Raw genomic sequence first — 20,028 nt, forward strand, 5'->3', positions numbered from 1 at the left:
CTGGACTGGGAAGCTCCAACAACACAGCCCCAAGTCAGGGCATTCCTTGGCTTGACTGGGTACTGCAGGCAGTTTGTGAAGGGGTATGGTACCATTGTGGCACCTCCCACAGAACTTACCTCCAAGAAGAAACTGGACAGTGAATTGTCAAAAGGATTTTGACATCCTGTAAGAAGCTATGTGCTCGGCACCCATTCTTAAAGTTCCAGATTATTCAAAGATCTTCATAATGCAGACCGATGCCTCTGAACATGGGATTGGAGCAGTCCTTTCCCAGACCTCTGATGATGACTATGCTCACCCTGTTGCTTTCATTAGCAGGAGGTTACTCCCCAGAGAGCCGTGTTGTAGTGCCATTGAGAGGGAAGCCTTTGCTGTGGTTTGGTCACTGAAGGAGCTAATTCCATACCAGTTTGGTACTCACTTCTTTATCCAAACCAACCACAGGTCTCTCAGATGGCTGATGCATGTGAAAGCTGAAACCCCCAAGCTGTTGAGGTGGTCCATCTCCTTACAGAGTATGGACATTACAGTGGAGCACAGACTGGGGCTGACGATTACACGCCTTCCTAGGATTTTCCCCTTCGATAATGAAGACTCTGTTGGGAAAGGTTAGTTTCATTCTCTTTCATTTGGGGGGTGAGGGGGTTGTGTAGGAAAGTACCCCTTTTTCACATGGTCACAGCCACATTTTGCCTGGTATCTGATGCAATTTTGACAGAAGTGCACTGGGGTCACGTTATCCAGATCCCCAGTGCCAGATCTCTTTCCCTAAAACTGTACAATTGTTCCCCCAATTGGCAATACCCTTAGCACCCCCTGTGAGTCCCTAGTAAATTGTACCCCTGGTACGTAGGGCAAGGAGACTAAAGAAGGTCCTTAAGGGCTACAGCATGTATTGGGCCACCCAAAGGGACCCCCTCAGCACCATCATGCAAACTGCCATTGCAGGCTGGATGCCACAGTGCAGAAAAAAGTGCAGACACAACATGACACACCCTGTGCTATGCCAGCAGACACTGCATGCAGTATAGATACATCACCGCTACAGCAGGCCTTTCAGCCCTAAGGCAGGGTGCACTATACTACATGTGTGGACATATCTGCATGCGTAGATACACCCCTGTGATGTCTATGAGGTTCTTCGATATTCCAAGTGAACAGGGAAGCCAATTTAAGAACATGTGCTTGACACCGGTATTTACGGGGTTTTTCCAGCTACGTGATGGCTTCACTGAAACCAGAGATGTTTGAAATCAAACATCTCATATTCATACACCCACACTAATTCAAGTGGTGGATTAATAAATGCAGCCAGAGGGTACCTTAGAGGTGCCCCCTAAAAATCCTACCTACTACTGGCTAACAGGTGTAGACCAGCCTGCCACCACAGACAGTATTCTGACCCCCTGTAGGTGAGAGTCCATTCTCTCAAAGGGCAGAAACAATGCCTGCTCTGGCTGGAGGCGTTGTCACCTCCTCCAAGCAGGATGGCTGAGTGATCAGGCTTCATAGACCTCTGCCGCCTTTGATATGCGACCCAAGGCTTCCCCAGAGAGGGGAAATGCCACCCCCTGCCCCAGGCCCATTTGGCGCTAGGACAAGTATGAAAATTAGCAAGTCATGAGGCATATTCCTCCATCGGGCTTCTTCCACCCCCAAGGTGGGCTCTATCTGATATGAACACAAATCATAGAATTCCAGCATCTTGGTTTTGGCAGAATTAGGCTCACTGGGTCAGGGTTATGCCCACTACCCACGGAAAGTGGTCTTATAGAGGGTGTAGACACCCTAAAGGTAAGTAGCCCATTGCTACTACCTGTCACTCCCCTTAACAACACTAAATATAGTATTTAGGAGGCACCCCTGATGGCAGGAACTCTGATCCAACGGATCCAGGAGAAGAGGTCAAAGCAGAGCCACAAAAGAACTGAAGACTGCTGTGTACTTTAGGTGCAAAACCATGCCTATAAAGAAAAAGAGAGGAACCCTTGGTAATCCAAAGGACTGGGGTTCAGACAGAATTCTTTTTTTTAAATGACGTCCTCTGGGGTGATTTTATATTCACACCTTGTTTATCAGGACCTATTGCTCTCCAACCAAACCGCATACATACAACACACAAGCACAAAGGTCACTGCTGAGCCCAGTGTTTGCAACGTATTGGCACAAAACCTGTAGTTAGTGAAATACTGCCTGCCTGCAGGGGGCTTTAGCCAACCTCACAAGAGGCAGCATAGAAGACGGCCAGAGTCTCCTTGAAGAAGTAAAGTGGGCCTAAGGCAACAGGTCAGGCTAGGATGACCAGCAAAATGGTGGGTGCTGTGGATGCCACATGACTGACTATGTTGGGTGCTACCATCCGCATTCACGGAGGCATGGGGCTGGAATGCGAGTGGACATTTGGAACAGGGACCGCTGCAATGGTGAAGGGAAGGCCAAGGTCACAACTGACAGACTGGGAGACCTGTAGCTGCATTGCTGGCCTGGCCGCTCCTGTAGGAAGGGTAGCAACGTTCCCCTCCCTTTTTTCTGGAAACCCCGGACAGGTCAGCGAAGGCAGACATTGGGTGGGGAGCTTACACTATGACTGGAAGATGGAGAAGGCAGCTTGCACAGAAAATATTCTCGATTTCACTCGATTACCAGAGGAAGCTAATGAGAAAAATCCAGTGACATTTTCTGAAAACCTGGCAAGTCTCATTCATAAAAACGGACACCATCTCTCTGCTTTATCATTGAAAAGGAACACATGGAAGTGTCAGCACAACCACCACTACACTGCCCCCCCCGACCTGCCCCAAAGCCAACGATAGCCCGCTTTCTGAACTATCAAGACAAAGATATGCCCATTAAAGAAGTTAGACTTAAGGATGACAGTATTTGGATCAGCAAAAATACTGATCTTTCTGAACTAAACAAAAGCAGCCCAACAACAGCAAACATACCATCAGGTGAAACAAAAATGCGAGCCCTTGGACTTAAGTATATGCTGCTATTTTCAGCTAAGTTGAAGGTGATATTGAAAGCTAAAACCTACTTTTCTGAAACACCAGAAGAGGCATGGGTTAAGTGCAACCTATACTGCATGAGATACACTGAGCAGGGACGATACCCAACCATCACTGACACTGCCTGCAGTTTGCTCTGAAGAGCAGAGGACATCTATTCTATTCTACTTGAGTATGGATAGCCGAAGAGCCGATCGAGCACCTGTGCTGAAGAAGGATCTGTATAATGAGAAGCTAATAACTGGGAAAGAGCCATGTTTTTAGCTTTTTCATAAACAGTGTCTCCTCTACCATCCTTCTTTCTTTAGGTAGCGAGTTCCAAAGTTTTGCGACTAGATGGGAGAAGGAGCATCCACCCCATCAAGTCCTTTCTATTAGAAGCACCTTTAGAAATCAGGCAGTGGGCGATCTCAAGAGCCCTGCTTGGGGTATATGGAGTCAACACGGCATTTAAAGAGGGCACTATTTTGTATGGAGTCCTCTGTGTACTAGGCATAGTGCCTTGAACTTCACCAATTGTTCAATCGGGAGTCAGTGAAGGGAGGCCAGGGCATTTTTACCCGAGGTGTGCTTTAGGAAATTGAGCAGCAACCGCGCTGCAGCATTTTGAATGACTTGGGGTCTTTTTGTTACATGTCTAGGGGAGTCTAGGTATAGGGAGTTCCCATAGTTAGATGAGAAAGTACTAGGGATTGGATGACAATTGTTCTAGAGGAAAGCTGAAATTGATCTAGGATTTTTCGAAGAGTTCTGAGGATGCCATTACAGCTGGTGGCAAGTTTTTTTGCTTGTGCTTCCATAGGAAGAATTGATTAAGCCACATTCCCAAGCTTTTGATGGGGGAGTTAGGGGACGGGGAAATGCCTAGACACTCCAGCAATTCAAGAGTCAGCTGGGGGTTAGATCAGTTACCCAATATCATAATCTGTTTTTTCCCCATATAGTTTGAGACACCTGTTTGCCATCTGTCTGGCTATTTTTTCTAGACAGTTGGCCAGCTGCTGGTAATGTGTACCTTTCAAGGTGTGAGGGAGATGACCAGTTGTGTGTCCGTCAGCATACAAAACAATTGACAGTCCGAATTCCTGAACGATGTCAGTGAGCTGGCGCATATAGAAGTTAAAAATAGTGGGGCTGAGGGCTCAGCCCTGTGTTACCCCGCACTTCAGGGGGAAGTATCCCAGTAGCAGGAGTTTTTGCAGACTTGAAATATTCTCTCTTTTAGAAAAAAAGGTGAGCCAATTTACAGCATTGTCCTTTATTCCAGCTTCATTCATTCTTTGGGCAAGTATCTCCTAGTCTGTGTCAAAGTCCACACTCCGGTCCAGGAGCATGATGGCAGCAGACCTTTTCAGGTCCCACCTAACCAACACCAGATGCGCTCAAGAGGCTGACGAGCAAGATCACAACTTTACAAGAACCACCTGAAGAAAGGGCCCTAAGGAAAGGAATAGACGGGCACCGAAAGGAGCACCCAGGTAAAAGAAGAACTACAGTGGCAGGATAGACCAGACAAGGGCCAACAGACAACAAGCACAGCCTAGATGACCTATATAAAGGGTCTAATCCCAGGACATGTGGCTTTAAGTCAACGGGGATGAGGATAATAAAGGACAAATAAGAGGAACTTGATAAAGGGTGGGGTGCACAACCTCTTACCCAGTAAGATAGATTTCCTGGGCAACAACAGACTGCTTTTGACATAAGGTAAACAATAGACAGCAGGCTGAGACAGGATATATACTCAAACATAGGCCCCTTACACCTTGATACCATTATTTTTGTTGGAAATCACACAGTAGTGGTGACAGCAGTATGACATCATTACTTTTCTTTTAAAGGAAGCTGTTGAAGGAGGCAGGGTCGAAGATGGATGTTTCCAAAGATGGAATATAAGCAATTTTCAAGCTCAAGGAGACACAGGAAAGGTTGTGAGTGATGGAGAGAAGTTGAGAATGTTTTTGCTACACCAAAAACGATTCCTCTCAGAATAACCAGTACCGTTAAAAATGACTCCAGGGCAGATAGTGAAGCACAGCAGAACAGACGTTAATGAAACTTAAGAGAATTGCATCTAAAGACCAAAAATGCTTTCTGGGAATATATATGTTCAGGAAAGCAAAATTAAATGGTGAATAGTGGCCCAATACATGTGGGGTCATGTGCCAGATATTGTGTTACACCAGGAAACACACTTGTTGGGTACTAAGTGTAAATTTCAGTAAAGCGGTCAATATGCGTCCTTAGCACATGCTGACGTCTCCCATGGTTAGTGGGGTAGCAATTCTGCCAAGAAAATATCTTCACTTCCAAAGAGCCAAAAAGTGAATTAACCCTGATGGGTGGTTCAGTGGCATACAAGGAAAATGGAAGAGGCAAAATATCACAATAATCAATGTCTGGTTGCAACATGTTCTAGACACAATGGGTGCTATACTGATAGATGCCGACTCCTCCCCCCGATCGCACATACTAGCAGGAGACATGTGGACATTGAAGCACCATACAGAATGGCAGTACTCTTACTATTCTTGGAGCACACAAAACATTCTCTAGACTACACTAAATATTTTCCCCAACATCAAAACTCGCTCCCATAGGGGGAATAGACTTTCTTGCGAAAGGGATCTTGGGTCACTGGCGCCTGATCTAGACGATAGGACAGAAAGAAAGAGAAGGCAGGATCAATTTGGAGCTAAGAGAATGGGAGCTAAGTGGCCCAGTAGTCGTAGTGGAGATCAGGCAGGACTACAGGACGCTTTGAATGTGAACAAGTGAACGGTTGACCCCCTGTACCCCAATGACACCATGGCAGGGATACAATGCAGTATTTGGAAATAAGAAGCAGAACATTATTGCACTCAAGAAAAAATACAGGATGGAGGTGGTCAGAAAATTAGAACCCAAGCTACAGATCTTAGATAGGACAATGATAACCAGGCCGACCCCACAGCTAGTGAGACAATTGGAAGCATTCAAACAAGAGTACCAAAACTGATAAGACGCAGCATGCCAACAGCTGCTTGTGATGTACCACAGATTATATGAGGTGGGAGACTAGGCTGGCTATCTCGTCCATCATCTCCTTGTGTGTGTTGGCTATCTGGTGGCCTACATCAGCAAGAAGAGTACGCCAGATGGGAGAAAGTGATAACATATCAAGGAGGAGATCAGGGAAACGGACAGGCAAAATGCACCCGCATTTGCACAATACAATAGCACCTTCTACGAAGCAGAGAAGCTGGCTGATGACGACCATACCAAACGTTTCTTAGACACCTTAGACAGGAACGGCTCCTCCATTAGAGTGGAGAAGCATCACCCCACTAAGAAATTCCCCCAGAAAAGCACCCAGAGCTGAAAATGAAAACAATAAAGTTTATTTATTTCCATTCAATTTTTCACCAAACTGAATATCAGTGAGGGGCCATTGCTGCGGAGCAGCAGCAGCAAGCTGTGCACTTAAGTTTAAACCTCTCTAAACCGGCTAAGACAACTGGGTTAGAGAAAGCACAGGCCTCCATTGCTCTTAAGATTGCCGAGAGAGGCCGCTCCCTCCAATCCTGGCTCTTTTCTCATGCTGGTTAACAACAAGAGAGCAGCACCAGTATTGGTTAGGGAAGTTGGCGGTGTTCTACATTGGAGCCTTGAGGAGAGAAGATTGGAACACCTTAGTGAGGAGGACATTGTGCATTAAGCCAGGAAGGTAAGTGCCTATTTCTTTTATTTATTTTAGTACCAATCATTTGCCTGCTCCACTACTCTCCATACATGCCAGTTGCCACTGACCTCAGACCCACCAACATTAACAGATGAGGAAAGGGACGTGATTGAACTTGAAGTCACATCTGAGGTCACAGAAGCTATTAAACATAAAAAAAGGAGTAAACCACTGGCCCCAATTGGATAGTAGTAGAATTATACAAAAAACACCTAGGGTTACTGGGCCCCCAAGAACGGCCAAACAGAAAATTACTTTACCCCAGACCTAAGATACAGTGCTCTAAAAGGAAGTCAAACCCAGGATAACTGTGCCTCAGATCGGCCTATCTCATTACTACATTTTGAAACTAAAATCCTGGCAACCAGAATGCTGGGAGCAATTAGCACCCACATACACAAAGACCAGTCAGATTAATCCCTAGGTGCTTCACTAGGTACAATCTGAGAGGAATACACAATTATCAAGCTACTATGCGATCCCAGGTAGAACCTTGTGCTATAACCTTGCTGGACACCAAAAAGGCGTTTGATGCACAGCACTGGACATTTTAATTTTTCCAACTGCAATGATTCGGGTTTGGCCTGAACTTTTGCAGTTGGATGGCTCTTCTTTACGGGATCCCATGATTGTGGTCAGGGTGAATGGGTTGACTCCACACCCATTCTGTATGATACAAACCACACAACAGGGATGCCCACTCTATCCGCTCCGGTTTAGCGAACTGCTAGCATGCTAGGTCAGGTTGCTTGTAGAGATTTGTGTGTTTAGTGCAGATACTAGCCCCACAGAAGAAAATATCTTTGTATATGGTGCCAATATCCTGTTATATGTCACACAACTCCATGTATCCATACCAAAGATTTTATAAATTTTGGGGGAATACATGAAGAAATCTGGATAATCAATTGAGAAATGCATCATACATAAAACCAATGGTTAGAGTCTATCAGGAGCATCCCTCTAGGTTTCTGAGAATGGGTTTAAATACTCATGATAAATACAATAGGAAAACAAGCCCTTTTCCTTGAAAGAGACATAAAACAAATACCAACTAACTTTCAGGCAGATGTGGATTGGTGGAGATCCCTACCACTGACAATAATAGAAAGACAATCTACAAAATAATTACTCTACTGAAGTGGCTTTATACTATGTAGAATACACCCTTCCAAATACAGGAGGAGATTTTCATCCTGTCTGACTATTGTGGAATACTCCAAGAACTGCAATTAAGGGGCTTACTACAGCCACATAGAATGGAGTCATTGTCCTACCTGATGCAAGAGCCTATTATTGGACTGACTTTTTTAAATCTATTTTTTTTAAATCAATAATTGGTTGCATCTATGATTGGTGGGATAAGCCTTCAGTTAGACTGGAAAGGTCAACGATAGAAACATTTTCCTCCATGCACTAGAGGAGCAAGGTAAGAAAGAACCTGCAGCCCACCTACCCAGTCATCACTGGTGGCCTAGGATAGAGCTAGGAGGGGTAAAGGCACGAGGGAAACACTGCTTTGGGAAGAAATTATGCTGAAGGAAATTCATAAACTGCGTGGGTTCAAGGCATGGGATCACATTAGCATCTCCAAGCTGGGTGATCTGCTAGGAGAAAACAAAGAAACAAAATGGTTACTTACCAGTAGTAGTAGTTTTGCAGCTTGAAGAGTTTTCTGGAGTCACAAGCTATGCATTAATCCACCATCAAGTGGTTGGGTTCGGAATAGTCTTTCTTTTTTGTTGTGATGCTAGGTCCATCCCTTGAGTGACATCAGACGGCACCTGGAAGTTCCTGTGCGCGGTAGCCATGTTCTGATTCTTTTTTCTCTCTTTTCGTGTAGGGAATGTGTTAAAATCTGTTGTCTCTAGGTGTTTGTTCTTCGGCTTCAGTGATATTTTGTCCCACCAGTTAGTATTCCTTCTTATAGGGGAGGTGGGTGGGTCGCATGTGAATCCAGAAAACTCTTCTATCTGCAAAACTACTCCTACTGGTAATTAACCATTTTGCTTTGCAGGGGGAATCCTTTTCTGGATTCACATGCTGTGCATTAGATTATGTATCGGTTTTCCCCTCTTTGGGGTGGCTGTGATAAGTTGAGGAAGACTTTGCGAAGAGGTATAGAAGTACCTTTTGTCCTACTTGAGCTTCCTTAGCCATCTGTATATCAATGCAGTAATGTTTGGTGGAAGTGTGTGGAGATGCCCATGTGCTGCAGCACATATGCACACTGGCCATGAAAGCTAGGGTTGATGTTGAATGAGCCTTTGGCGGTGTGTTTAGAGTTTGGCTTGCGGAGGCATAGCATATTTGGATTGCTTGTACAATCCAACGTGCAATTATCCCTTTTGTCACAAGTGCTCCTCTTTTGGATTTTGAGTAATAGACGAACAGTTGATTGTTTTTACAAATTTCCTTCGTCTTTTGTAGATAGTACAATAAAGCCCTCCTTACGTCTAGGGTATGGAGTCTTCGTTCTAGTCGTGTTTGTGGATCTTTGAAGAAAACTGATAGCTGTATGCTTTGGTTCAAATGGAATCTGCTTACTACCTTAGGTAGGAATTGAGGATTTGTCCTTAGGATAACTTTGTCTTTCTGGATTTACATGTATGGTATTTTCAATAGTTAACACTTGTAGTTCACTTACTCTTCGTAACGATGTTATGGTTATTAAAATGCAGTTTTTTTGGTGATGCATTTAAGCTCTGCTTTGTGCATGGGCTTAAATGGCAGTGGCATTAGTTGTGTTAGGACTGTATTTAAGCTCCACATTGGGGCTGAAGACTTTCTTGGGGGTGCAATCCTTTTTGATCCTTCAAGCAGACCCCCCAGGATATTGCGGCATGGATTAGCAAATTTAGCGGCACAAATATGGAAATCTAGCGGCATTTTATTTTACTCATAATCATTCATTTTCAGCCTTAAATCAATGGAAACTGTTTTAGCAGAGTATTCAACTTTGAATAGGCAACCTGGGATTTGGAACAGAGGAAGCAGCCCACAGGTGAAGGTTGTTATCCTTTGTAAATGCAATCCTCCATTTGCTTTAGTAAAGGCTCTGAGAATCCCATCAAAGATGGCCTGGTAGCATCCCATAGGAAATGGCATTCTAGAACCTACCTTAGTGTATGCTCTGGGGGTCCAGATTGGAGGGACAGGGAGCTATCCAAAGAAATTGAAATTATGCAACCAGTCACAGTATATGACCTGTGGAATCCACTTGGGAGCAGCTGAGGAGAAACTCATAATAAAGGCACTATACAATCGTGTAATACTTCAAGGCAAATTGCGAAATCCCGAAGGGTCTGGCTAGGGCTCCGACCGTTTATGTTTTCACGGGTGAAGGGGGCGGAGGGGCACAACGTTATAACAATTGCAGTGTAATAGGACTCGCATTTACGCGCATTCAAGCTATTGTCCTTGTAAATGACAATGTCATTTATTTGTTTTATAAACCAAAACGTAAATAAAAGGCATTGTCATTTACAATGCCAGTAGCTGGAACTTGCGTAAATGCGAGACCTATTGCATTGCAAATGCTTGTTTTTTTACTATTCTGCTAGGGTGACAGACATTTACACAGGACATGGATGGATGGATTTTGCTGCTGCTCTGTCCTCTCTCGACCACTTCCTTGCGCCTGACAGTTTCCAGAGTCTGACTTCTTTTCACCTGATCTGCCCCATTGGGTTCACTGCCTGCGCGCTAAGTGTTCTGTTCTGGTCCCTTGTCTCCATGGTACCCATCACCTTGCTTCCCATAAATTACCTGCCTGTATCCCATTCTGCCCCCAAGATGGTCCCTTCCAGTTTACCTTTCCTCTACTCCCTGCTTTTATCCAGTTGCCACCTCATCAACTCATAACCTGGTCTTACCTCGTCACTTCACTTGATGCCTGGAAAATGTCCGCCTTTCTCTTGATTTCTACCCGCGCCAGGTTCTGCCCCAAGGTGCTCGCTGCCATCCCACTCCTTCCTGCCTTTGTCCTCATCTCATCTTCTTGTGCTGCCTTTTGGGCCATGATGCCCGACACCTTTCATCCGCCTGGCCCTTACTTGTGCCAACTCTGTTACCAGGAAGCTTGTCGCCTGCCCTTCACTCACCTGCCACCTACATTTGTCATGTTGCCATTACCATACCAGTTTCTTCACTCAGTTTAGATCCCAAGATGTCCTCTTTCTGTCCGAGTTTGCTATGATAAAGGCAGCCTTTTATATTGGGAAGAAGCGTCTCCCCATGAAACGTAGTCACCAGCAGTTGCTGTCTGATTGTGCGCATTACCGATTTCGCGGGAACTTTTGTAAAAATAAAAAAATGTTTTAAAAACGCTGCATTTTTACAAAAGTGCAGATTTCGCGGCAAACCGCGAAATCCTGGAGGGTCTGTTCAAGGAATCTTTAGACGACTGGTGCTGTGAAGAAACTTTTACATGATATCCCCCTGGTTTAGGCTACAATTGCTGCCAGGTGCACCTTGAGGCTTGAATAGTTGACGTTACTGTCAAGCAGTTGTGTTATATGAGCACCGTTTCCTGCGTGGGAATGGAGCTTAGGATATTATTTTTTGTGCACCATATGGTGTACTAAATCCACTTTGCTGCATAGCATTGTCTTGTAGTTTGTTTTCTTGCCTCTTAATATTTCCATTGTTCTCTGAACCCAATGTATTCAGGCACCAGGCTGAGCGTTGCTGGTTCTGGGTGAAATATTTGCCCCCTTGCATTGTGAGGAGGTCCTGGTCTGCTTTGAGCTTGATCATTTGTCCTTTGGAAAGTTCAAGTAGAGTGGAGTAGCAGGTTTGTTTATCCCATTGGCGGACTAAGAGTATTAGATTTGTTCCTGGTTGTCTGGCTTTCCCTAGGACTTTGTAGTAGAGGAATCAGAGGAATAGTATATGCAACTGACCCTGACCAATTTAGTGACCTGGTATTCCCTTCTGATAGGTGGTGATGAAACCTGGAGGCGAAGGATTGGCATTTCTTGTTCCCCACTGTTGCAAATAGGTCTATCTCTGGGGTCCCCCAGAGGTTGAAGATTTGTTGCATTCTCCTTTGTTTTATTTCCCACTCGTGCGAGCTGCTATCCGGTCTGCTGAGTTCATCCGCTTCGGTGTTGTCTTTCCCTGGCAGGTGAATGGTCTGTAGGCTGATTTTCCTTGAATGACCAAGTTCCAAATCTCCTGTGCTAGTTTGCTTAGGGTGAATGTAATAATTACTCCTGTTTGTTGAGGTAAAACAGTTGTGGTGTTGTTCAATTAAATTAAGACGGTTTTCTTTACTATGTGGCTCCACAACCCTTGTGAGACGCTCTGTTGTGATGGTCACTGAGGGAGTTGGTGTTTTGAAAGATCTGCCTAGTGTTATATTCTTGCATACCCACCATTGTATCTCAGTCTGTACCTTTTGTGTTACAACCACTAGATCTTCTCAACTCCCTTTGGCTTGTGACCAGCTGCAGCAAAGTCACTCCTGAAGAGGGCGCATGTGAAGGCGTGCATGAATGATGGGGGGGGGGGGGAGAATGCATGATGCCACCATGCTCATGAGTTTCATGACAATCCTCACTGTCGGAGACTGCCCTCTCTGGTATAGGCAAGTTAGTTTGATAGCTTGTATTCTCCTTTGGGTTGGGTATGCCCGCGCAACCTTGGAGTTTAATCTTGCCCCCAAGAATGTTTTTTCTTGTTCTGGTTTTGTAGATGATTTTTTGTGGTTTATTGAAAAACCCAACTTTTGAAGCGTGTTGATTACTTGATGGACACATGCATAACATGTTTGCCTTGAATTTGCCTTTATTAGTCAGTAGTCTAGGGGTAGACATGGATCCCCTTCCTTCTTAGGACTGCTGCAACTGGTGCTAGGCATTTGGTGAGGAATCTTGGTGCCGATTTTAACCCGAAGGGGAGGACTTTGAATTGGTAGTGAATGTTCTCGTGGAAGAACCGGAGGTATTTTTTCTTGTGGGCTTGGTTCATGGGGATGTGCAGATAGGCGTCCTTTACATCTATTGTTACCATGAAGTCTCCCTTTTGCAGCTGTGGGATTATTTCCTGAAGTGTCGACATTTTGAAATGCTGCACGTAAATGAACCGGTTTATAAATCTGAGGTCTAAGATTGGTCTTTGTATGAGATCTTGTTTCGGGACTAGGAATTGAGGCAAGTAGTTTCCTTTGTTGTGTTCTGTTTTTGGTACCTTTTCTATTGCTTGTTTTTGCAGGAGCTCCTTTATTTCTAGTCTTAATTGTAGGAGTTCTGATTTTTGGAACTCTTTTTTCTTTGGTGGGTTTGTTGGGGATTTGTTAGTTCTTTACAATATCCGTGGCGCACCAAATTTAAAATGCAACTGTCTGTGGTGTGATTGTCCCATTGTTGTAGATGGAGTGCTATCCTGCCTCCCACTGGTGCTGTGTGTGGGTCCTTTGTTGTGGGCTAGTCACTTTGAATTTGTTACTCCACCTCTCGAGGGCTGCACTCGGCCTTGAAAGGGCTGCTTTGGCTGTTGCCAGGCTTGGTATACAGACTGCTGGTTTGACTGCTGTCAGACGCCTTGATTTTGTTGTTGGCCTGTTAAGAAGACTCCCCTTCATGTGGCTCCTCTGGTGTTAAAACTACCTCTTTTGAAGGTGCCTCTCTGTTATAGGGCTTCCATAGATCTAGCCGTTTCATTATCTTTATTTGTTGCAGTGACTCATCTGCTTCCTTTCCAAAGAGGGCATCTCCTGTGAAAGGTCTGTTAATAATTGAGTTTTGTACCTCTTGCTTGAAGCCTGATATTCGTAGCCAGGCATGCCTTCGCAAGGTTGAGCCTGCGCACATTTGTCTGCTGGCAGTATCGGCTGCGTCTAGGGCTGATTTCAGGCAGGTATTTGCTATGTTCTTACCCTCTTGTATGATGGATTTTGCTCTCTTCCTATCCTCCTCTGGGAGCTTGCTCATCAGTTCCTCATTGTAGGTGGCCATACCTGTTAAGAAGAGCATTGGAATTTGCAATGCGCCATTTTGTTGCTGCTTCTTTCTCTTGCTTTCTCGCTCTGTAGATGGACCAGTGGAGGAGTGAGTGTTTCCCCTCTTTCTTGCTATGGTGACAATGATTGAGTCTGGCACTGTGTTACCCTGAATGTATTTAGGGTCTTTTGTTGAGTGTTCATATTTCTTCTCCACCCTCTGTGTTACCCCTTTAGCTGTGGCTGGTTCTTTGAAGGCCTCTTTTCCCTGGTCCAGGGTGCATGGTACCATTGGCAGGTATTGTGTCCCCTTGGTGGATGGTGCCAAAGTCGCTAGAAGGAAGCAGGAGTCTCCTTTTTCCTCTAAGGGGACCCCAAAGGTATCAGCTGCTCTCTTGCTGAGACTGTCGTAGAAGGATATGTCGTCCGGTGGGGAGGCCTTCGAGGGATAGCAGCAGACCTTTTTCTGCACTGTGTTGAGGTCGTTCCATTCTTCCACAAAATTTCCCTCCACTTGTTCCTCCTCTGTAGCATCGAGTTGTTCTTCGACGTAGTCTTTGCGCGGATCGGGTGTTGCCGGTGAATCGAGGATCTCTTCCTTCTCTTCGCCGATTGTCGTCGACGGCTGGCTTTACAAGAATTTAGAATTCCTTCAGCCCTTTGTCGAACTCCTTTCTTTTAAGGATTACCGACATTTCCGCTTCTAGGTGTCTTTTTCTGCACCTCGAGGGCCCTCTCGGCGTCTGAGGCCAGGGAGATCCTCTTCGTGGGTGTGGTGATTTCTGGCTCTAAAGGTGATGTCTTTCCCTTCATGGCCTCTCATTCTGAGTTTGCCTTAGTCGTTTGACGATCTTCCCTTATCGGTATCCCTGAGGTGGGATTCGTGGGATTCTTTTGATCGCTGCTGACCCTCGATATTCGTTTTCTCCGATAGCTGGGCAGCCTTTTGTGCCTTCTTTCCGTGGCCCTTGGGTTCGGACGGTAGAGGTTTTCTTCACTGGTCTGTCTTCTCAGTGTCCTTTGTAACCTTTGTATGCTGTAAACCAAATTTGTGGTGGCACTTTGGGCAGAAGTTGTAAGAGGTATTTTCCATGGGCCCTACCTCGCCTATGTTGATCCATGTGCGTTGTTTCTTGACGGAAAAGGTGGTATCAGGAGGTCCTTACTTTTCTTCGGTGTCTTTGTAGTAAATTATCGATTGCATTTTTAGTCAAATACATTGATTCTTTTGGGGATTTCATCCAAATCTTCGGAGCCTCTCCCTTTGCTTCCAGACCCAACCTCGAAAAAAAGAATCTGAAGATGGCTACCACGCACAGGAGCTTCCAGGGTGCCGTCTGAGGTCACACAAAGGATGGCCATAGCACCAAATGGTAGTCAACAACACCCCCCAAAAAAAGACTATTCCGGACCCAACCAGTAGATGGCGGAATAATGCACAGCATGTAAATCCAGAAGAGAATTCACGCTGCAAAACCATTTTTTACGCTGCAGAGCAAATACTAATTGACTCAAAGCAAGATGTATATGTACACAAAATAAAGACATGCTTACAAAGCTGAGAAGCTCTACGTGTCCGAGATCCTGAAAAATGCCCCACTGAGCACACCATCTAGCGCCACAAAATGATCTTGCTCCCTCACCTTAGTGTCTGAAATGTGGAATAGACAGCACCCACCCTACACACAATATGGGGCTGAAATAAAAAACAGGAAAGCTAGGGACCCCAAATGGCTTGGCTCTCCCAAGATCCAAACGCATGTTTGGCATGCTGGAGTTGAAAGTAGCAAACTGGGCCTCACATAGAAATAGGGTACCCTGAATGTACACACGAAACAGGAATTGCAAGCTGGCAAACACTTATAAATGGGAGCTGAAACAGTGACAAAATCAGGGGATGCTCCTGTAATTTCCACAAACACTGGGGGAAGTGAGTGGACTTCTACAAGATAGATGATAGAGGTTGTACAGACAAAGGAATGGGCAATCAACTATAGAGAGGTGCAGATGGTGAGAGGTTGGACCGTACTTGACACCCATGTGCTCTAAGAGACCATCAAGTGGGCTGTATAGGCTAACAGGTTGCGGTACTGGATCTGAAATGTGTGTTACTGTGTTAAAAACGAGAAATGGCAATATGATTTATGTACTGATCGTTAGGACTGAGCTCAAATCAAAAATGTATATAATTTATTTTCTTCAAGTGTTACGTGATAAAAAAAAAAACAAGGAAGGAAGAAAAACAGAAGGGGAAAGGTAGCACAAAAAACCTGTGAGTTGGGTAACGGGGATTAAATGTCATTATAAATCAAATGCTCAGTAGCAAACATTACCAAGCCACTGGCAAGGAGTGTTTCTGGTGCAAAAAAAAAAAAAAGCCCATTTTCGCCAATGCAGGTAACAGTGGGTATAGATGGGTCGACCTAGTTTAAGATGTTGAATGTCAATGGTGTAAACTGATACATGAGTGACAAAGTCGCTGCAAACCTTCTTTCCTCAGAACTTGTTTTCCCTGACAAAACTGAAGTGAGCCACATGAATAAGCCCCCTGTACACTGGGCAGACAGTGGTGGTGGGGGCCACGATTGTAGTCACCCACTATGAACTTCCATTGAAAAAAGTGGTATCTTGGAAACAAGGAATTTGTCTGTCATCTACCTGTGTATTTCTTCCCAGTGCAGGGATGCAAACCAAGAGGAGAAAGTTCTAGGCAATGCAAAAACAGCTAGTGAACATGATGAACTGATGTGAAGCAGGCGGTGAATCACTGTGGGCGTGTATACATAATTGGGCCTCTTTTTGATAGAATGCTCGTGCCCTGACTGGTACCACATAATGATATCAGTCATCCCAGCAGTAAGGCTAAGAGGCCCATGGGTAGAAAACATACAACACAGTTGCACCATTTGGTCAGATTCTGGTACTATAAACATACTTCAAGCAATCAGCTGGTTAAGATGTCCCATTTTCTTCTTATTCAGTACTTAGTAATACAATTTTAGATGGTCTTTCAGTGAGTGGTTATTAAATTAGTTACTAGTAATTGGTAATGCTTGGACATACCAATAACAAAATGCAAGTCATACTACTATATTTAACATAGTGCCACCTCCCAATCACATTTTCTTTTGTCAAGTGAAGATTTGGTGCTATCTACAATCTACCATTGTACCCAAAAAGTTAGATAATGGCTGTAAACAGTCAGGACAAAAGGTATTCAGAGAAAATGGCCACAGCTGTGCTGTGTGTGCCAAATTGAACACAATTCTTGGTAAGAGTACTTTATAAGGAACGGTTATTCAGTGAGCTTTGAGGTGGGTGATGCATAAATGGTATATTACAGACACCAGACTCAATACCTCAGTCTGATGACTCAATCTAACTGATGAGGACTTCCCATTCTCCATCCCTATTTCTTTGGTGTGTTCTCGTCTGAGAACAAAAACAATGGTGCCAGGAAGGGGTTTTGGTGTTAGCTTAGTCGAAATGCGTTGGGGCGATGGTGATGCAACAGAGTAGAAAGGGAAGGAAAAAGGAAAGTAAGTTGGGGATGGATCAGAGCTCACACCATCACCCTCTCCACACAGGCCCATTTCACTTGCTCCATCAAATCAGTTGAATTTATTATGCCCCAGAGCAGAGTTAGTCAGGAGTAGGAGGACCTGCAGCTTTCACGTAGTCCCAGACTCCCTCCAGATGCTTTATAATACACATATGTAAATATGTCACATATCTCGGAGGAGACTAAAAGTACTTTTTATATTTCCATACATTTGCATACTCCACAGCAGGTATCTACAAGAAAGGCAAAATTATTCCTCCTCTCAGTTCATCCCACTCTGATGCAACTTTAATGCTGCCCTTGCAGTGACATACTATTCACATGAAAGGACAATGAAATCCTAATCAGAGACCTCTTCTTCTTCCAATCTGCATAAATGTTTGCTGCATGAACAGTCTTTACTTGACGACTGCTACACATGAAGAGAAAGTGAGATGGTTTCAGAAGCCCATTCAGATTTTGATGTAGCACCACAATCCAGCTATAGATGAATATTGAGGAGAGCATATTAGTCATTGGAGGCGAGCGCTCAGGGTCATTCCATGAACTAAGGATTCTAGTATGCCAAAAGTCCTTCAGGGAACATTGATGTCTATTGGTGTAAGCTATGGGTCTAGCAAAGCAGTGAGTATCCTGCTCTAGGGTGAATTTCAAGAACAACGCAGGAGTACATTGTGGCATCAAGAGCTATGAGCTCAAAGCCTGCTCAAACACTGAGAATCCTGCACTAGTGAACACAGTCCGGACCCATTAGATGGACAAAAATGGAGCTAAGAAGCGTGAGCTACATGCTTGCCCAAGCTGTGAGATCGTGCCCCAAGAACAGGTCATGTTCTTGTCATCTGTTGACTTCTAGAGGTGACGTGGTGGAACTTTGGTGTTTAGTTCCTGCAGTGCGACTCCAGTTCCAGGAACAGGGTACTTGTTCTGCAGTCTGTGGACCCCAGCAATGATTATAACGGTGTTTAGAAGGAGACCTCCAGGGAAGGTTCAAACAATGGGGGTCCTGTTCTTGCCTACAGCCTGAGAATGTGATGAACTTCAGAGGCATGAGCTCTCGGCCTGTTTCAAGCATGGACAAATTGGCTCTTGTTCCTCAGGGAAATGTTATGGTGGTTAATGGTGTAAGTTCCAGGGACTGTTCAAGCGGGGGAACGAGCTCCAGGTAATCAGCTGACTGTCCGTTCCGGTGATGCCCATACTCAAACTTGATTCGCAGTTCACCGATCTTTGAGTCTGGCAATATATCAGGGATCCACTCAATGATGAAGGGCGTTGGCTCTTTTTGGTCTGGGGACATGGTACCTTTAGAGAGAGAGAAAAAGAAACGACACTTATAAGAGGACACACTCCTTTAACTTCTCTCATTACAAAAGCCGGAGCATCCAGGGAACAAAGTAGCCCTCCCAGTACAACCATCAACTAAATCCCTCAAGATTTGTATGCATTTTCAGCTGTGGGCAAACAGATAAATGGATCCATCAGGTAGAGGCTGTTTGAGGGGCAACCTATAGAAGAATTGGACAGGAGTAAAAAAGCAGGCTCCTGACACCTAGGAGCTCTGTCATGCATAACTCAACATATTACATTCTTATCACTGGCACCCAAGTCATCAAACCCAAACTGAATTTTACATCTTCCCTCCTGGTGCCCATTGCACTCATCTCTGAAATACCTCTACTACTCCCATCTTTCACACCTGCCCACAGGCCAACTGCAAAAGACTGACAACACCCTTGTTTGGTCAATTATGACCGTGTTTTGATGAAGACTAGCTTCTTGGTCATTCTTTTTATTGTGCATTTTTAACATTACCTGCCTCCCTGCACTTCTCGGTGCTTTCAGATAATCTTATGGTGTCAATTGTTATCCAAATAAGCAAGATAAGACAGCTCTTACTCACTAAACTGAAACGTGTAGAGTAGCTCAATCTGCTGAAATTACCTACAAACGTTTTTGTATAAACCGAACATCACATGTTTGAATCCAGGAAGAGTCAAGTCCAACTTTCATTCTTCTGAGTTCTGTGAAATCACAACCATTACCTTGGCTAATATTATCTCATGGTATATTACACTTCAAGATGCTACTCAGTTTGCGCTGTGCGATATCCCACAGGCCCCAAAGATATTCTGCCGTTTTAATACAGTTGTGTATGAAAGTGCTGCTTTTTGACATGGTAACCCCCACTTTTTGCCTGGTACCTGATGCAATTTTGACAGACGTGCACTGGGTTCCTGATATGCAAAATCCCTAATGCCAGAGTTCTTGCTCTAAAAACTGAACAATTGTTTCCCCAAGTGTCCATGCCTTTAGCACCCCCATAAGTCCCTTTTAAATGTTATCTCGAGTGCCTCGGGCGTGGGTACTAAAGAGGGTCCCTAAGGGCTGTAGCATGTATTATGGCACCCCTAAGGGTCCCCTCACCTAACCCATGCAAACTGATATCGCAGAACTTGTCTTGGTGCAGATAAAATAGAAAACACGACATGGCACACCTCCCTGTGTGCCATGCCTGCAGACACGTAAGCCACCTCTACAGTAGGCTTGTAGTCCTAAGGCAGGATGCACCATACTATATGTGTGGACATATCTGCATGAGCAGATATGCCCCTGTGATGTCTAAGTCAATTCTTAGATTTCACAAGTCAACAGGGAAGCCATTTTAAGTACATGTGCAGGACACTGGTAAAAACAAGTTCCCCAGCTACATGATGGCTTAACTGAAATCTATGGTGTTTTGTATCAAACACCTTGAACTAATGATCCCACACTGATTCCAGTGGTGGCT

The 20,028-nt window shown here is 44.7% G+C and overlaps 1 protein-coding gene across 2 annotated transcripts in view; it reads right to left on the minus strand.

The window, feature by feature from the left end:
• Nucleotides 1-17,277: 17,277 nt before the first annotated feature.
• C11H2orf42 (chromosome 11 C2orf42 homolog) overlaps nucleotides 17,278-20,028 on the minus strand; it is a 287,883-nt gene continuing 285,132 nt past the window's right edge. For both annotated transcript variants that reach the window (XM_085636210.1, XM_085636211.1), the window contains exon 8: nucleotides 17,278-18,542. In XM_085636210.1, the coding sequence (XP_085492336.1) occupies nucleotides 18,334-18,542 (209 nt within the window). In that variant the 3' untranslated portion in view covers nucleotides 17,278-18,333. The remainder of the gene's footprint in view (nucleotides 18,543-20,028) is intronic.

Source organism: Triturus cristatus, chromosome 11 (genome assembly GCF_964204655.1).
Source record: "Triturus cristatus chromosome 11, aTriCri1.1, whole genome shotgun sequence".
Lineage (NCBI taxonomy): Eukaryota > Metazoa > Chordata > Amphibia > Caudata > Salamandridae > Triturus > Triturus cristatus.